The sequence below is a fragment of the Haliaeetus leucocephalus genome, unplaced genomic scaffold, assembly GCF_000737465.1.
Source record: "Haliaeetus leucocephalus isolate CR32 unplaced genomic scaffold, Haliaeetus_leucocephalus-4.0 Scaffold188, whole genome shotgun sequence".
NCBI lineage: Eukaryota > Metazoa > Chordata > Aves > Accipitriformes > Accipitridae > Haliaeetus > Haliaeetus leucocephalus.
The window spans coordinates 107,097-122,959 of NW_010972624.1; the positions used below are offsets into that span (position 1 = coordinate 107,097).

At 42.6% G+C, this 15,863-nt stretch overlaps 1 protein-coding gene across 1 annotated transcript in view; it reads left to right on the forward strand.

Moving 5' to 3' along the window:
• The first annotated feature begins 1,610 nt into the window (after positions 1 to 1,610).
• Positions 1,611 to 15,863, forward strand: part of SEC14L5 (SEC14-like 5 (S. cerevisiae)) — a 36,554-nt gene continuing 22,301 nt past the window's right edge. Inside the window, exons 1-2 of the mRNA XM_010565223.1 lie at positions 1,611 to 1,713; positions 3,648 to 3,723. Of these exons, the coding sequence (XP_010563525.1) occupies positions 3,661 to 3,723 (63 nt within the window). The 5' untranslated portion in view covers positions 1,611 to 1,713; positions 3,648 to 3,660. The remainder of the gene's footprint in view (positions 1,714 to 3,647; positions 3,724 to 15,863) is intronic.

Consider the following 15,863-nt stretch of genomic DNA (forward strand, 5'->3'; position numbering starts at 1 on the left):
GGGAGGAAAGACTACAGCCCTACACTGTCCCCCTTTTTCTAACTGGAAGTATCAGCTTAGCTGGGTACCACAGCTGGCTTTCACATGTTGTAATAGTATTTGAGGAAGTCTGGAATTCTGCTATTTTCAGCAGTTCTTTGCCAAAAACAAAGCAAAAAAACTGCTCAGTAGTTCTCTTCCAGCTGAAAAGAAACCACCACAGGTGGGAGAGGTTAATAAAGTCACTTGCTGCTGAGTTTCACCATCCAATAGGCAGCTCTAATGTGGAAAGAGCTGAATGAGTTCATACTAGCCTGGATGAGAAGCAGGGGTTGGGGACTTTGATTCAGGGTTTTATGTATATTTAATATATAAACTCAATTTCTGATTTCCAACCATCTGGCTGTATTCTGTCAAGTAAGCCTCTCCTACAAATAGTAGAATGAAAGTTAAGTATATGGAAAACCCTTCAGGTACATACTGCATGATTCTAAATAATATGGAAACATGTAGTTGATATCACTGCCTCTCTTCCCTTTGCTGTGTGTGTAGTGATGTGTATTCCTCATGGGAGTCCTCACAGTCTCCAAGCTCGGCTAATATGTAGTGGTAGCTTTGCATGCTGTGTACACACCACTTCTTGTTAAGAATTTGCCATTTCTCTGAAATGTTACCCAAGTTACAGCAGGGAAATGCATGTGCCATCAGGGGTTTATATCCTTCCATTTCATGTCCCCTTCCATGCTCCCCTTCCCCTGGTACAGTGCCAGCTGGTGTATCTCAAGCTTATAATTAACTCTCTGCCTTCTAGGGTTTGGTTCATCTGTGAATCGCTGTATGGGTTGTAGCAAAAAGGGGTACGTAGGCCAGCTGGACTCTGCAGGGAGCTGCAGGCTGTTGAGTGTCTGTGCTGTTGGCACTGCTGTCAGTGTGTCATGGGATGCTTTGTGAAATGTGGTAGCTGCCACTGTTTTCTGTGTTCAGGTGTGCTATTGAAATACTTTTAATATCTAAATGGGATGGCTAAAGTGATTATTAGCTAGAAATGCTGCTTCAATGCATTGACAGCTCCAGTCTCTCTGAATTTTTACAAACTGCACTGGGCTTGGCCAAGCTGAAATCATGCTCTTCCCTGGTGTTACCCAGTGAATGGCTACAGGTCTGCATCTAGCTGTGGATTGGGGTTTCTAACTGATCATGCTGCAGTTGAGTGAGTCACTGCTCTTCAGCTGAGCTGTGTTTCCTAATATGTGCTTTTACCCAGATGCAAATACAAAGTAGAGCAGGTAGCCTGGGCTGCTGTAGAGGCTGGAGTGGTATGATGGATGTTTAAGAAGCAGACATATTCTGTAGCTGTGTAGTTTCTCTCTGGTTTTCTTCACAAGGTGGTTGAACATGTCTGTTTATAATTTGAGTGGAATACATGAGATGACTTTGTGACAAATACATGGGATGTCTTTTTGGCTCTAAAGCCCTATGAGGATGCATGTCCTTAGCTAATATGGCCCAGCTGCCCAGTGGTAACACCTGAAAAATCTTATATCATTATCAGTGCTGATCATCCATCTGTATCTTTGTGCACTGAGTAGCTACCTTTCACTGCCTTTTCTGATTTTATTTTTTTTCCCAGGAGTCATAGCTGGAGTCCCTCTTGCTTTGAGAAGCAGAATGATTGTCTCGCAGCTCTGTTTTGAGGAGAGGGCATAGAAGGTCTGCCGCTGCACTTTCCTCAAGGTATGAAAGGTTTCTAGGGCAGGTGTGAATTATCAGCTCTCTTTCTTTCCCAACTTCCCACAGATATAATAGTCACTGGCTCTTTTTCTCGATCTTCCCTCAGCTAGAGAAACAGGGGGTCATAAATCTGTGGCAGTCAGGTGCTGCAGCTGCCAGGGAGCAACAGATCTGTCCAAGAAGCACGGTTAAGGCTGTTGAACTACAGCTTGTGCCATCCTGTTGTTCTGTTGCTGGTGACTTTGTTTCTGGGCTGTGGGTGATGCTAGACTGACTGGTCTGTCCTGAGACTTCCTCCTGTGGAGGTCCCTGACCCCCTCCTACAGAGGTGCAGGAATTGCTGGTTTAGCAGGTGAGGTCAGAGCAAGATCACAGCTAAATACGTTTGATGAGGCTTCTTTTGCTATATTTGCACTTACTCGGAAGGTTCCTGCACAGCCTAGGTATCGCGCTTGCATAATCATATTACAGCGTTGCGTTACAAGGTGCCCCGTGCCTCTTGGCTCGGGTATCTGATATGTGATAGCAGCCCAGGCTTCCTGGGTGTTTGCTTGTCCCTGCTCCGCTCACTTCAGTTTGAGTTGGATGCTCTGCTGATGCTTCTCTCTGCATTTACTTGTTCTGCGTGGACTGGCTTTTAGTACCAGTAAGACTTCTAGAGATCCAGCAAATCCTGAACATTGCTCCTTGGGTAATGTGATCCTCTGCAGAGTAACTGTTCGAATGCAAGACCCTTCTACAAAAGTTCCCTGTTCCCAGGTACTCAAACTTTTAAAGTCCTTTTCCCCTCTCCCTTGTTTAGATTTTGTTGTGTAATGGCATTTTGCAGCAGTCTTTCTGAGGGAGAATCTGTTGCTGTCTGCCTTTTAATTCATGTTTTGCCTCCATTTTTGGGCTTAAAATGTCAGGGATAAGTTGTCTTAATGCTCTGACTGTTGAGTTCAGTGCTACACTGCATCATGTTGCCGAGGGCTGTGTCTGCTTAGCCATGGAATTTGAGTGGGGTGGAATCAGCACAGTGTCTCAAACCAGCCATCCAGTCTTTTGTGTTTCTGATGTTCATAGATGGTATTAATAGGAGTGATATAAAGGAACCTAAAGGAATTGCAGAAAGCAGCCTAATAACCTTTTTTTAATGGTTTATGTACTTCCTTGAGATGCTGGTTATTTATGCACATTTGAGGGTTAAAACCCCAGCAGGAGAGTCTGAGGGAGGAATCCTGATGAGAACAGTGAGAGGTGGCTAGGAGAAATGAAATGCTGAGAACTGAATTGTTTCCATTGCATGCCGTTATTTCCTCAGTTCAGCTGGAAGCAGTGGGCATCCAGTCAGTGGGATGTGATTGCTAGCTTAGCATCAGGCATGTTCTTTAAGCATGCTGTTTCCTTTTCCTTTCTTTTAGTGTATTAAAACAACTGAATGCTACTTTGTGCACAAAAGCTTTTAAAACACCAAGATATGGGAAGCTGTGGAAGCTTTCAGCAAGGGAGATTTTGTGTAATGATTACAAACGTAATGCAGAAAAGGGGGATAGAAGGAAGCATTGCCATTTAAGCTTTGCAAGGCTCCTAAGACAGGCTCCTTCTCCAGAGTACAATTGATTCTGGCTTTACATCTCTGTTTTGTGCTTTAATTATTGTGAGTTTTGCTGGACCTCTAAGTTGAATTTACCCCAGCAGTGTTGGGAAGCAGCAAAGGACGCTACTGTGTGCTGGACACAGCACTGGACTGGAACTGCAGAGACCTGTCTTGTTCTGTCTCTGCCACTGACTTGCTAAGCCAAGCTGGGCAAGATACTCTAGCCACTGTGTCTCCTCCTCTCTATTTGTCAGAAAGAGTTAAGGCTTCTAGTTAGGTCTGTCTGTGAAAATTGCTAGAATGTATTGTGGTGTTTGGTGTAAGGGAACTAAAATTTTCCAATTTCTTCTTATTACAGGTGTGTAGTAAAAATGGTGCAGAAATACCAGTCCCCAGTTCGAGTCTACAAATATCCTTTTGAGCTCGTCATGGCAGTGAGTAATACTCAGCATTTTTACTTCTCCAGCTGTTAAGGGCTGCAACCTCAGGCCAGTGGGAGGTGGGGGACTGCAGTTTTGGCTAGCATGTCTTTGTGGCAACCTTATGGGTACGTTGTGGGAACAGAGGTTTACCTCTCATTATCTTTTTGTCCTTTCTTCAGTTTTCCATGAAAAATAGGAATCAACATCTCAGTGTTTTAAGAGAGGCAGTTTAGCCATTAGAAGGGAAAAAAACCAACAAAACCCAACCTTCTGTAATTACTCTTTCACAAGGAAGGAAAAAATTTTGACATTCAGGTAGGCAGGGCTGATTTGTGCCCAGATACTGTCTTTGCCTTATCACCAAATGCCATTCAGTTTAGAATCTCTCTAGATATGATCCCAATCAGTGTTGTAGGATGCATGTATCTAGAACTTGATTCTAAATCATACCGAGCTTTTTGATTTGGTTAAAAGCTAGAAATCTTCGGAAAAACTCTTCCATATTGTTCTTCCCTGTTCATTCCCTGACTGAAATGTTGGGACATCTCTCTCCAAATTTTGTTATTTCCACAAAGGGCTTGAGGGCTATAATTTAAGTTCTTTTGCTGGTGATGCAGATAGCTGATGTGACCACAGCAGCTTCCTTAGGTAGAGTTTAAAGACATTTATGATATTCTGGACTTTGTCACAGCTCTTCAAGATGTGAGTCAAATATCTTTCTGAAAGGTTTGCTGTTTGCATTTCAAGGGCAGCACTGAGCATTTGGGCATTTATCCAAAATACTTGCTTGTAGACTTTTGCAAGGCTTTGTTTTGTAATCTGTTGGGCATTTCGGTCTACTGTAGGGATCCCCAAGACTTAGTATTTGCCACTTTTCATCTGCTGCTTTCTCCATTGTCTCTCTTCCCTGCTGAACGTGGACACCAGTTTTCTTCAGTCTATTAGAGATTAAGAATGAAGATGGAAAGCTATAGCCATTGCAGGCAGCTGACATCATTCCCATGAATGGAAGGGAGAGCCTGACGTATACATTGTGTTCCTCTTGACAATGTTGCCTCTTCTAGATTCCTGGAAAATAAGTGCCAAAGAGTTTTTTTTTAATCCAAAATGGCCTCCAGTCTTCTATTTCAGTAGTTCAAACTGGGGGAGAGATTCTTTCTTTGGTTCTAAGTGTGAGTAATGGACCCCAAAGGTAGCAGCAGTTCCTCAGCTGAGAGTGGTTGCCATTCACTTCAATGCTCTCTGATCATCAAAATGAACACTTTTTTTTCCATAGTTGTGCTCCATCCCAAATTCCACACACACACCCCCCGCCCCCAGTCTTATCCAGATTTCCCATGTCTGTTAATAGCTAAGCCAATAACATGCTGTAGAAGTGCCCCAACCAGTCTGGGGCTGATGTCTGTGGTCGTGAAACTTTTCTGGCAATGTTCTTTTGCTCTCTTAGCGCATCCTGTATTAGAATAAGACACCAATACTTGTTACAAAGATACTGGTAGTCTTTGCTCTATGCATACCTCTCCACATTCCGTTGTCTATATTAGCAGGATAAACCTAACACCAGATGCCTGTCGATAGATTGGCTGCTAATATAGGAGGGCTGTCTCTAGACAAATCCTTTGTAAGCTTGTTAGCAGAATGCCTAAAGGCCAGGGTTTGATGGGTTTATTTTTCAAGTGGTTTAGTTTGATTTGCTTTCAGTTTTTCAACATAACAGGACTTAAAATTCCCTTGGATTTCAGGGCTGGGATTGTAAATGTCATCCTTTAGTTGTTCAGCAAACTCAAATTCTCATTATCGTAGCAAAGTTATTAGTCCTCTTTCTTATGAAGATCAAGTTACTTGTCCAGGGTCACCCAAAGGACTGTGTAGTGGAATAGGGAGCTGAATATAGACCCCTTAGTCCCACTCTAATGTCCTGTGAAAATCATATGTTTGCAGCAGGATCTGCTTTATTATGAATACTGGCATTATAAAGTAGTGTTTCAATCTAGTGGCAGTCCATGCAGGCTGAGTTGGATGCAGGCTTTGTTATCGCTTTTGATACGTTCAGATGGAGTCTTTCATTTGTGTGGAGGCAGTGCAGATTTCACAGAGCTGTCAGGTGCTAGCTGTCAGTTGCTGGAAGTTTTGTGGGGAGAGTGGGCGTACAGTGAAGCTGTTTTGCTCCTTAGCACGTGGCATTGGTGTTAATCTGCTTCAACATAAATCTGACAGCAGCTTCCTCAGCACTGGGAACCTGATATTCAGCTGCTTTCAACTTTTCCCCTCAAATGCTTTGTGCGAACCTTTGGAGTGTTGAGGTCTCATGCTGTGGTTGATGGTAGGAAAGCAGAGGTCATATGGGTGACCTCAAGACATCTCCTTATTTTATGGGTCTCTATGCACCCTTCAGCTTGATACATTTGTGCTTGATTCCTCATCTGTATAATGGGGAGGGTCACACTCCCTGTGGTCTGTTCAGGCTATGTCATGAGGTAAGCAGTGTTTGTTAGGAAAAGTATTTTTCCCCCAGAACTTCAGATGTTTGGACCGCACTATAGAAAACAGTGCGTGTGCTTCATTCAGATATGAGGATCTGAGAAATAGGGTTGTCATAGCCAAATGAGGCAAACGATTCATTGCTTCCTGGCCTTGTTCAAACATACAGTGTTTCCCATGCCTTTTGTTGAGCCCTGCCATCAGAAACACCATTTATCTTCCTTGGACTTGTACAGAGTGCCATGTGTGTGCAGCTCATCCTCGAGACAGCACAGGACTGTGCTTGACAGATGAGCCAGTGCTTTTACTGTTAATACCTTTGTTATTGTGTGTCTCTGGATAATTGTTTATGGATTTACACTCTGCTGCTTACTAATACTTCTGCGGCTTGAGTTCTGGCATTTGCAGGCAGTAGATTTGATGTATCTTCCCAGTCCTTGGAAGGAGGACGACATTCCCCTTCTTGCTCTCTTTGCCAGTCCTGTGCATCTGAGGAAGTAAAAAGGAATCAGCTTTCCAAGTCTTTTTTGGTCATTCAGGAGTTCTGAATCTTTTCTTTTTCTTGTTAGAAGAGTCCTCCCTTCTAAAGATTTAAACAAATGACAATCTTTCCACACCTGTCCAAATTCACAGTAGTCGTTTTCACCTGCTTTGTTCCTGATCTGCACTCGTATTAAAGGATCAAAAATGTCACGCTCTTCAAATTATAAGCAGTGCCTGACGCCTTTATCCCTTATACCTGAAAAGAACCTTGACATTTGTTATGCTTTGTTATCTTGTCATGTTTTTCCTTTCCATTTTATCTCTTTTTTTTGTGTGTGTGTCTCCTTTTACGGAGCTGTTTCCCTGAAATGGGTTGTCCATGCCTCTCTGGTCCTGATCTTGTCTTTTCAATTAGATCAGCAGATTTGAGATTGTATGTCTCCTGATTTTATTTTACAGCCAAGAAAATCCCCAACTATAAACATACTTTTTGTTTTCTTTGTGTAGTAGTTGTAGTTTTAAAGCTAAAAGTTTTTTTTTTAATGAGATGTTATAATGAGGGAAGAATCCAGAAGGAGGGGTAATTCTGCCACATAGCTCATGAGTGATAACTTACTCTGATGTAAATTGTTGTGAGCCTTCTCTGATGTATGGAGATGAGAATTTGATTTGGCTGAGCAAGTCCAAAATGCATAGCTGTACAGGAAACAGAGCTAAGAGAGAGATTGCATATTTAATATTATTTGTTGCCAATGAATTATTAGGTTAGATGAGGTAGTTCCAGATGGAGAATTTTAGCTTTGAAAGTAGTAGGGAGTTTTGTTCCCATTAATTTTAGTAGTGCACTCAGCCATTCACACTTGCAATTGATATCTGCCATTTTCACACACTTTATAGTATACACTGAGTTTGCTTAGGATGGTTCCTAAAGCTACAGATCTGAAATAACCCCCCAGAGACTCTTACATGGTCTTCTGTACTTGATGTATAGTTTGAGTTGCTGCAATAGTGGTGTAAATGAGAAACTTCATGACAGCGCTTCTGTCAATTGTTTGATCCTCTTGCCACATTTACAATGCACTTCATGTTCAGCTGTTATTGCTACTAATAGCAATTTATGGTTTCTGCTGCAAGTGAGGGGTCTTTCTCCACAGCCTGGTGCCAAGGGAATGGTAAAGGATGCAGATCCTGAAAAGGAGAATGTTCTGCTTGCGTGTTTCACACCTTGAGCCAAATCAAACCTTTATCACTTTACTATCTGAGATTCTAGCTTTTCTATGAAATGGAAGCTCTGCAAAACACAACTAGGAGGTTAAAGGCTGAGTTTAGTTAAAAGCTAAAGCGCTACATGTATATGTGAAAATATATATATGTAACTTGATGTTTAAGCTTACTGCATACAGGATATCAGCTTTATGTTTGTAGCCTTTGAGAGGTTTACTACTGTTCTCTAAAAATAAGTCATGGTCTTGAAGACAGAATATGTCATGGTTTTGGAAGTTTGCAGTAGCATCGGCTCTCATTGTGTGTACCAGTTGTACTCCATGCTTAAGATGAAACTGTTCTTGAGCCCCACATGTGCATGATGTGAGTCAATGCTGCTTTCTGCTTGACCTCATTTCTTGGTGCCGCTCACAGCATGTGTTGACACATATATGAGCAGCGGAGAGCCCGATGTCTTGAAAATGCACACATGGACAGCAGTGGTGTATGTTTCTCACTGCAGTACTTGAATGGTAATCTTCAGTCTAGGGTGCTTCTGCTATGTGCAGTGTTAGTTTGGGATAGGGGGTGATTGTTCTCTGGGTTCATATGTGGTGTACAGGCATTTCTTATCTTGAGCATCACTCAGACTCTCTAATGGATCTATTAGGTGGCAGCTCATGATTCCCCCGCCTGTGTCTGCAAGTGAAAGCTTGGTCATCTGAGGTCCTGGCTGGCCACTTGTACTTCCAAGCAGCTCTGTGACTCTCTCTTCTAGTTTTAGCAGCAATTCAGTGTTCTGTGCATTTAGTTGATCTGCAGTTCTTTATTTTTCAGGTAAGATAAAGTAGGAAATTAATGGTGTATACTTCTGTTTCTTCTCAGTATGGTTGGAGTGTTGGGGGGCGCTAACAAGCTGGGAGGCAAATTTAGTTCAGGCTACAAATGCTGCAGGTTTATTTAGAGTCAGAAATTACTTCACATGGATTAAGCAGCAGAAAGCATTCCTTCTCCATCATCTTTACTCATACTGTAAAATAGGGTTGTAGCCCATCAAAAGCAAACATCCATGGTCCCTGTGTGAGATTGCTTCAGCAGAGTCAGGCATGTGAGAGAGACAGTCTTGATGGTAGTCACTGGATTTGGCAGGGGTCCTCACTCTTGCCCCTGAATGATGCACCAGCAGATCAGTCTTGAGTACACTGGCTATTTGCATGCTCGTAAAACTGCTTTGCAGCCACTGAAGTTTTTGCTCATTTACAGCAGTTGAGGATCTGGCCCACAGTTACATATAAGAGTCAAACATCCAGTATGACTAAAATCAAAATGCATCACTTCACAATTGTCCCAACATTCTTTTGTGCCAGTGGTGTTGGGAGGCTTGTATATGCAGTCTAATTGAAAGCAGCTCTTTGGTATTTTAGCTGTCTGGTTTAGCTGCAAGAGAAGAAACTGTGAATACTGAAGTTCAGGTCCTGACAGCTAGAATTGTTTCCATATACTTTTTCAAAATTATTTTTATTTGTGCCTTTTCAGTATCAACATGCATTGTGTTAAAGATGTTCGATCTTTAAGTAGCTTTATTTAAAGACTTCTTCCTGTTGCATTTAGCACATTGAGTGTATAAAGAGACTGCTTAAATCCTAATACATCGTGCATGCTCTCCTCTCTGTGTGGTGTCTTAAAGGATTCAATATTTCACCGACTGATGCAGTGATGCTTTTGCAACAGAACCTCTGAGCCCTCTTTTGCTAGGTAGGCACCACAGTGTGACCCAAACAGCTTGTAGTACACATTGGTAACAGACAAATTGGCGGGGGGTGGGGGGGGGGTAAGAGATAAAATGGTGTGTGAAAGCTGTATAATGTACAAGCAGACTGAGGTCTAGCAAGGATCATGTTAGTTCTGTGGGTTTGTTTAGAGTGACAAGTTCAATGTGTGTGTTCACAGCCCATCCCGGTCTCAGAAAGGCTGCTGCTGTCTTGCTACATAAGATGTGCAGATTGGCTGTCTAGGTCAACTACAGCACAATATCTTGCCGTGCCTACAGCACAGATGCACCACAGGATACAGTTTTGGGGGTTCCTATATACTTAATTGTAATTACAGCCTGGGATATTCCTATCTGGAGCTCCAAGTTGTTGTCATTATTCTAGTATCATCACAGGCTGGTGATGTAGAAAGAAAAGTAGAATCTTAACTAAAATATTTGATGCCAGTTTATAGCCTCTGTGTTCAAGTGTGACTTCTGGAACCAGAAGAGCACTTGCTGCGGGGGGACGGAGCAGTTTCTGGCAGCTGGAATCCCTCTGAAGCAGCAGTGATGGTGCAGCTGATCAGAGGGCTGTGCAGAGAAGTCAGAGAGTGGAGTGGAGCTCTAAGTGCAGCATCTGCAGGAGTGCCAGAGAAGAGGTTCCTGCAGCGGCCTGCTACCCACTGTGTCCTTGGATAGCTGCAGATGACATGGGGTAGAGCTTTGCAGTGTGTAGCCTGTAGCCTGTATGCTCAGTGCTCGAAAGCTCCTTTGGAGCTGCTGTGACATAGATAATGACACAGTTTTCAGATACTGTCTGAAATGGTATTTCTGGTTGGCAGTACCCTAGAAACTGAGAGAATCAATGTACAAAGGGGAAAATGCTTTAAAATAGTTATTCTTTGGTGTTCAATCCATGTCACGTATGACATGAAATGTCCCAATAGTAATCTGAGCAGTCGTTAGGAAATGGATACTCCCCTACAAAACAGAATCTACTTTCTCTGGCAGGATTGTTAGGTCTATAGAATTTGCCTCTTTAGTGCAGACAAATTGTCTTTGGATGTGGATGATATGTCTGCAGCCATGGGCTGTGCCAGGTATTTTAAAGAAGGCAGCTTCCCTTGTCTCTTCTTTTTGCCATATTTTGAAGGTAAATTTGTTGTGACTGTCAGAAGCTACTGGGTTAACAATTTATGCACTTACAGAGGATCTAGTGTTGACTCAAGACCTGATGCTTCAGTGTGACTTGATGGTTTGAAACCATGTTGTGAAGATATTCTATAAATATCCCATCATCTTACTGCTGAGAAGCATTTGGCAACAGAAGTCTGAAAGTAATGATCTCTGTGTCAGTTGGGATGATTCTTCACAGCTGTATTCATGTGTTCACACCTGTGCCCTGCCACCACCACCACCTTGTATTAAGCAGGTTGAGAGTGAGCAATAGTCAGGCTGAGCAAAGAGCTGACATTTCTCTTGAGATTATGGTGTGGGACACTTCCCCTCAAGCAAGCAGAAAATGTTTGGTGAGTGCTGTTTACCACAACTGCTGGAAGCAGGTGGAAGAACTGCTTATTCATTCAGAGCTCTGGAGAACTGCTGGCAACATCTGCACATCTGGGCACCTTAGTGTGCCTTGTGGGGATCATGCAAGTCTCTTTGATAGCTTTGTATTGCCACTGCTAAGACTCCATTTGCTGGGCAAAAATGGTTTAAGAGCAAATGGTGCTGGCATCATGTGTGGACTGGAGAGAAGATTTACAGTAATTCAAAGAGTCTGTACAGGACAGTCTGTATTTTGTTTAATCACCTTCTCCAGCAGGAACATGGAGGCTTATTTCCTTGAAGGATGAGTCGTGTCTCAAGCTTAATCTGATCAGTGCAGCCTCCTGCTGGAATGGATGAGCTCTAAAGTAAGCTATAGTTCAATGGCACTGCAGCATAGCACAAGGAGACACAACATAACTGGAGGTATCACCATTATCTTGTATTCCAGTAGTGACTAAAAACCCCTTCTCTCTTCTACTGAATGTGGAGCTGCAGAAGACAAATAATAAGCTCTTCAGCAGGGACTAAAAGAGGTGAGAAAACTTGGAACCATCATCAATTGTTACATCTCAACCAGCATGGATTTTTTTTTTAAACTAAGCACAGTGACCTGCCCAAGTTTGATCCTGAATTATGGCCGATTTGTATAAATTCTCACAGCAGGTTCTGGTGATGACAGATTGCCCTTCCAACTAAGCATTACTTTGTAAGCCAGCCTTTTTGATTTTTGGGGTGATTCACTGAGCAGTAAGTGTGTGATGTAACACTTGATTGCTGTCTTGCTCTTTAAGGTGCTAGTCACCTGAGAAGTCTGCTTCCTTGCCTTCCTATTTTGGTGTATCTGTCTTTCCGCAATGGGCTGTGACAAATGTGTCCGACCAGCTAGCAATGGTTCCTGGATAAGGTGTCGCTTCCATAGCTATTTGTAAAGGCCAATACATCGTGCTGTTTGTGACTTGAACTGCTCCACACCAAGTTTCTTCTCTCTGGTAAGCAGAGAATGCTATAGCAGAATAGCTTGAATGGGGTATTGTTTCTTCTCAGACAGGAGATCGGACACGTTGGTAGTTTCCTGAGTTAGCGTTGTGCAGCTGCAGTGCATGTCCTGGTTTTAGTAGGTTTGCTGTGTCACTCAGTTGTGTGTGTATTGTAATAGACAGCTGCTGCTCCCTGAACTGTTTCTTTCACCAAATCTGAAGAAATGAGGCAAATTATTGGCTGTAGTCCAGGGAGACATAACACTGGCTCAGCATTTGCAGGCTGGATACTGTGGTCCAGTGGACTTCTCACTAGCAAATCTTTTTCTTCTTTCCAGCAAAAGGTTTTTTTCCTCAGGCCACAAAGACTTTCTGCTATTCTACAGATGCTCTGCACCTCCTTAAAATGAAGTTTCATTTTCCCTCACTTCAGTGCATTTCTGCACCCAAAATATCCGTTTGATTTCTCCCTGCACTGAATTGTTCCACGTGTATTTTATTTTGCACTACTATGGCTAGTGAGAAGCAGTATCTGTTCTAGTGATTACAAAGCAAATGGATTATTGTATCTGGTGAATATGTATGCAGACCCTGTGGTTCCCTTCAGCAGACCCACCAAGTAGTAGCAGGGACTGCAAGATGAAATTATTATTTTCCTAGAAGGCCATAATCTGCAAACACCTGAATCTGGAGAGAGATATTTATGTATCATTAGAGCTGCTCAAAAGCTGGTCTAAATGCGTGTACTTCCTACTTAAAAGTGATGAGGGGTCTTGTCTTGCTTCTCATTATCTCTTTCCAAAGGGATGATGATCTGGACATCTTTAGTTCAAAACTTGATATCATATCTCCTTGTTTCCTGTTCATCTCAACATAGATGTACATTTTCTTCCTTTATCCTGGCAAACTGCACATGGTTGTAACATCACCTTGTGGAATCTTGTTAATAGGGATTTAAACTGTGCTTTGATCATGAAAGTTTGAGATGTTTTAGCTCTTAGAACAAGGATGAAGTCTTATCCTTGTAACATAGTTATATAATATTGGCTATAACAGTTTCTGTCTACATCAGGTGCATAACAGTTTAGTTCCTTCATGTGTTCTACACAATATAATTTTCCCCCATAGCTGAGCTTTTACACTCTTGAAGATCCCTCTCAAGATCATCTTGGCATCATACAGGAGTCAGGCCATAGTTTTTCCATTTCTGTGCTCTTGCCCAAATCTGAAACAGCAGATCTCCATGATGCCATCACTAAGGAAGTCCTACCAGTATATTAAAACAAACAAAAAAAAACAAAACAAAAAAAATGAAAACCAGCCAACCGAACCCTAAAGACACGAGGGCCATGCAGCTGCTACAGAGCACCACTTACCAAGCAGAAGATGAATGTTTTCTTGCTAACTGCTGTTCCTAAATAGATTGGTACATTTCTGCATGGTTTCATGGACAGCAGCATTTAGCATGCAAGCTCTGTATAGTTACTTTGCTAAAGGATCTGTGTGCGGATAGGGAGAATCCAAACCAGTTTGCCTGTTTACTGTGTATTAGTGGGAAGCTTGAAGAATCAACTCTTGGGTGACTGGTGTAGGCAGAAAGCCAGAACTGCTGCCCTGGGAGTCAGTATGCAGCCCCAAGACTGAGAGGGTAACATTCCCTGTAGGATATTAAGGTATGAAACTAGATCATCTAACAAAAGCTGCCTCTGGTTGGAGCACGTTGCAACCACTCAAAACCCAGCAGACACTGGGCTGGAAGAAACTGCCAGGAGCCTCGATGTGTGCAGAAGAGTTTGGGTTTTTGAGGTGTTTTGTTTCATGCAGTAATTCAGTGTTTGGAGGTCCCTGTTGTTTTGGATTCCTAAGGCCTCTGTTGTGTAATTGATTTCAAGGTCACTTGCTAGAAAAGGATGTTGAAACCCGCAGAGGAGAAACAGGAGTAGCCGTTATAAAAGATCCTGCCCTCTGGCCATGTTCCCTGGATCGTATAGGAAACAGCAGTGATACAGCTATTGTCAGTCTACAGGAGATTAAACTCGGGGGGGAGCAGGAACACACTTGCACTGTCAATATGTATAACACCTTGGTACTAGGAAGGTGAAGGACTCGGAGGACCTCTGCACTCTAGAGGGGAAGGGGTTAAGCAGGTGAAGTAGGGGGATTGTAGAGGAGGGTAATTTCCCCTTTTCTCTGTGGTTGTGAGGCTTTAGAATGTCTTTTTTGTTTGTTTGTTTTGACACTTGTATTCCTGTATAACTTGTTCTCGTTTGGCATTTGTCTGACCCTCAGGGCAATCTCTTCTCACAGATGCATTTTTTGTACTGATTATTGTGTATTTGACCAACAGTTAAGAACACTTTTAAGTGTGGCTTCCTTTTGTTGTTCTCAAAGACTTTCTTCTCGCAAGCTGATTTTAATCTGTCACAGTGCTGGTCCCATAAACCGTTTGGCCAGCATAGGTAAAACCCACTCAGATGCATCTTCCAGGAAATCGCAGGGCAAAACCTTGGTCAAAGCACTCTTTACTGATTTCATAGTCAGCCATATCACTGTTGATTAATTGTTGCTTGGTGTGATTAATCATTTGTCAGCTTCTGTGGCACTAAGGGGGCTGGGATGCAGAGGTCACTGTGTAAGCAGTTTGAAAAAGCCTTGTCTGCTACCGCTAATCTGGGTTTATGCACCAAGGCTGGAGACCCCCCTCCAGCACCCTGTGCCGTGGCAGACCCCGTAGCTGCTTGGCCACGCGCATTCAAGCAGCACATTTGCTGAGATGCTTGGGGATAGCGGGGCAGGTCATGCCAGTGGTATGTTCACACAAACACGTGCTGCAGCCTTGCACAAATTTCCCTCATCTTCCCTTCAGTGTGAAAGGAAGATCTGACGCTACTTGAGTATCTGTTATGACTTCCCTGCATGTTTTAACTTTTTTTTAGCTAGAAATTTTCACTTGTAAATTTTTTCATTTATTTTCTATGTTTTTGAATTTTTTAATTCCAACAGGCTGTCAGCTATATCTAAATGGGTTTGTTGGTTTTTTTCACACTTTAGATGTACCCAAAACCAATTGGTTTTATTTCCAAGCAAAATATCTTGGAGAGTTCAAACAGATCCCAAATCCCTCTGTCTTCACCCAGCCCTCTTGTGAAGTTTATTGTGTAATTTCAGTCTGAGGGAGATGACTGCAAAGATTTAATGACATTTGTATGTTGGTCACATTATGTATACAGTCCACTACAAAAAAAAAATATTGCGTTGTTTTTTGCAACAATTCTTCTGCAAGAAATCTGGGGAAAAACCAGCTTGATTTAGGGAAGGACGCTGGTGGGCCTGAGCCACCATCTCTGGTGAAATGGTTGTTTTGGGTATGAATAGAGCACATTAATCTGAACCTTTAAGAAAATAATTATTGTAAGCTGGGTTGTTGAGATAGTTTTCTTGGTATATCAGGTGTATGCAGTGCTCTGGCTTGCCTAGACAGCTCCTGCAGCTGTGTGACTGCTTGGGGATCTTCTTCAGTCTGATCTGGTGTGAAGTCAACACTAAAGACTGATTATACTAGAAAAGGAGCCCAAGCTGGGATTCAGCGTGACGTGCTGGCTTGCTTGGGCTGAAGGATTTGCAGGAGGTGTGCAAAGTGTTAGCTGGTTCTGCCTGTTGATGTTAATCCTGGTGGGGTTTAAAAGAAGGGAGGAAGTGGCTTT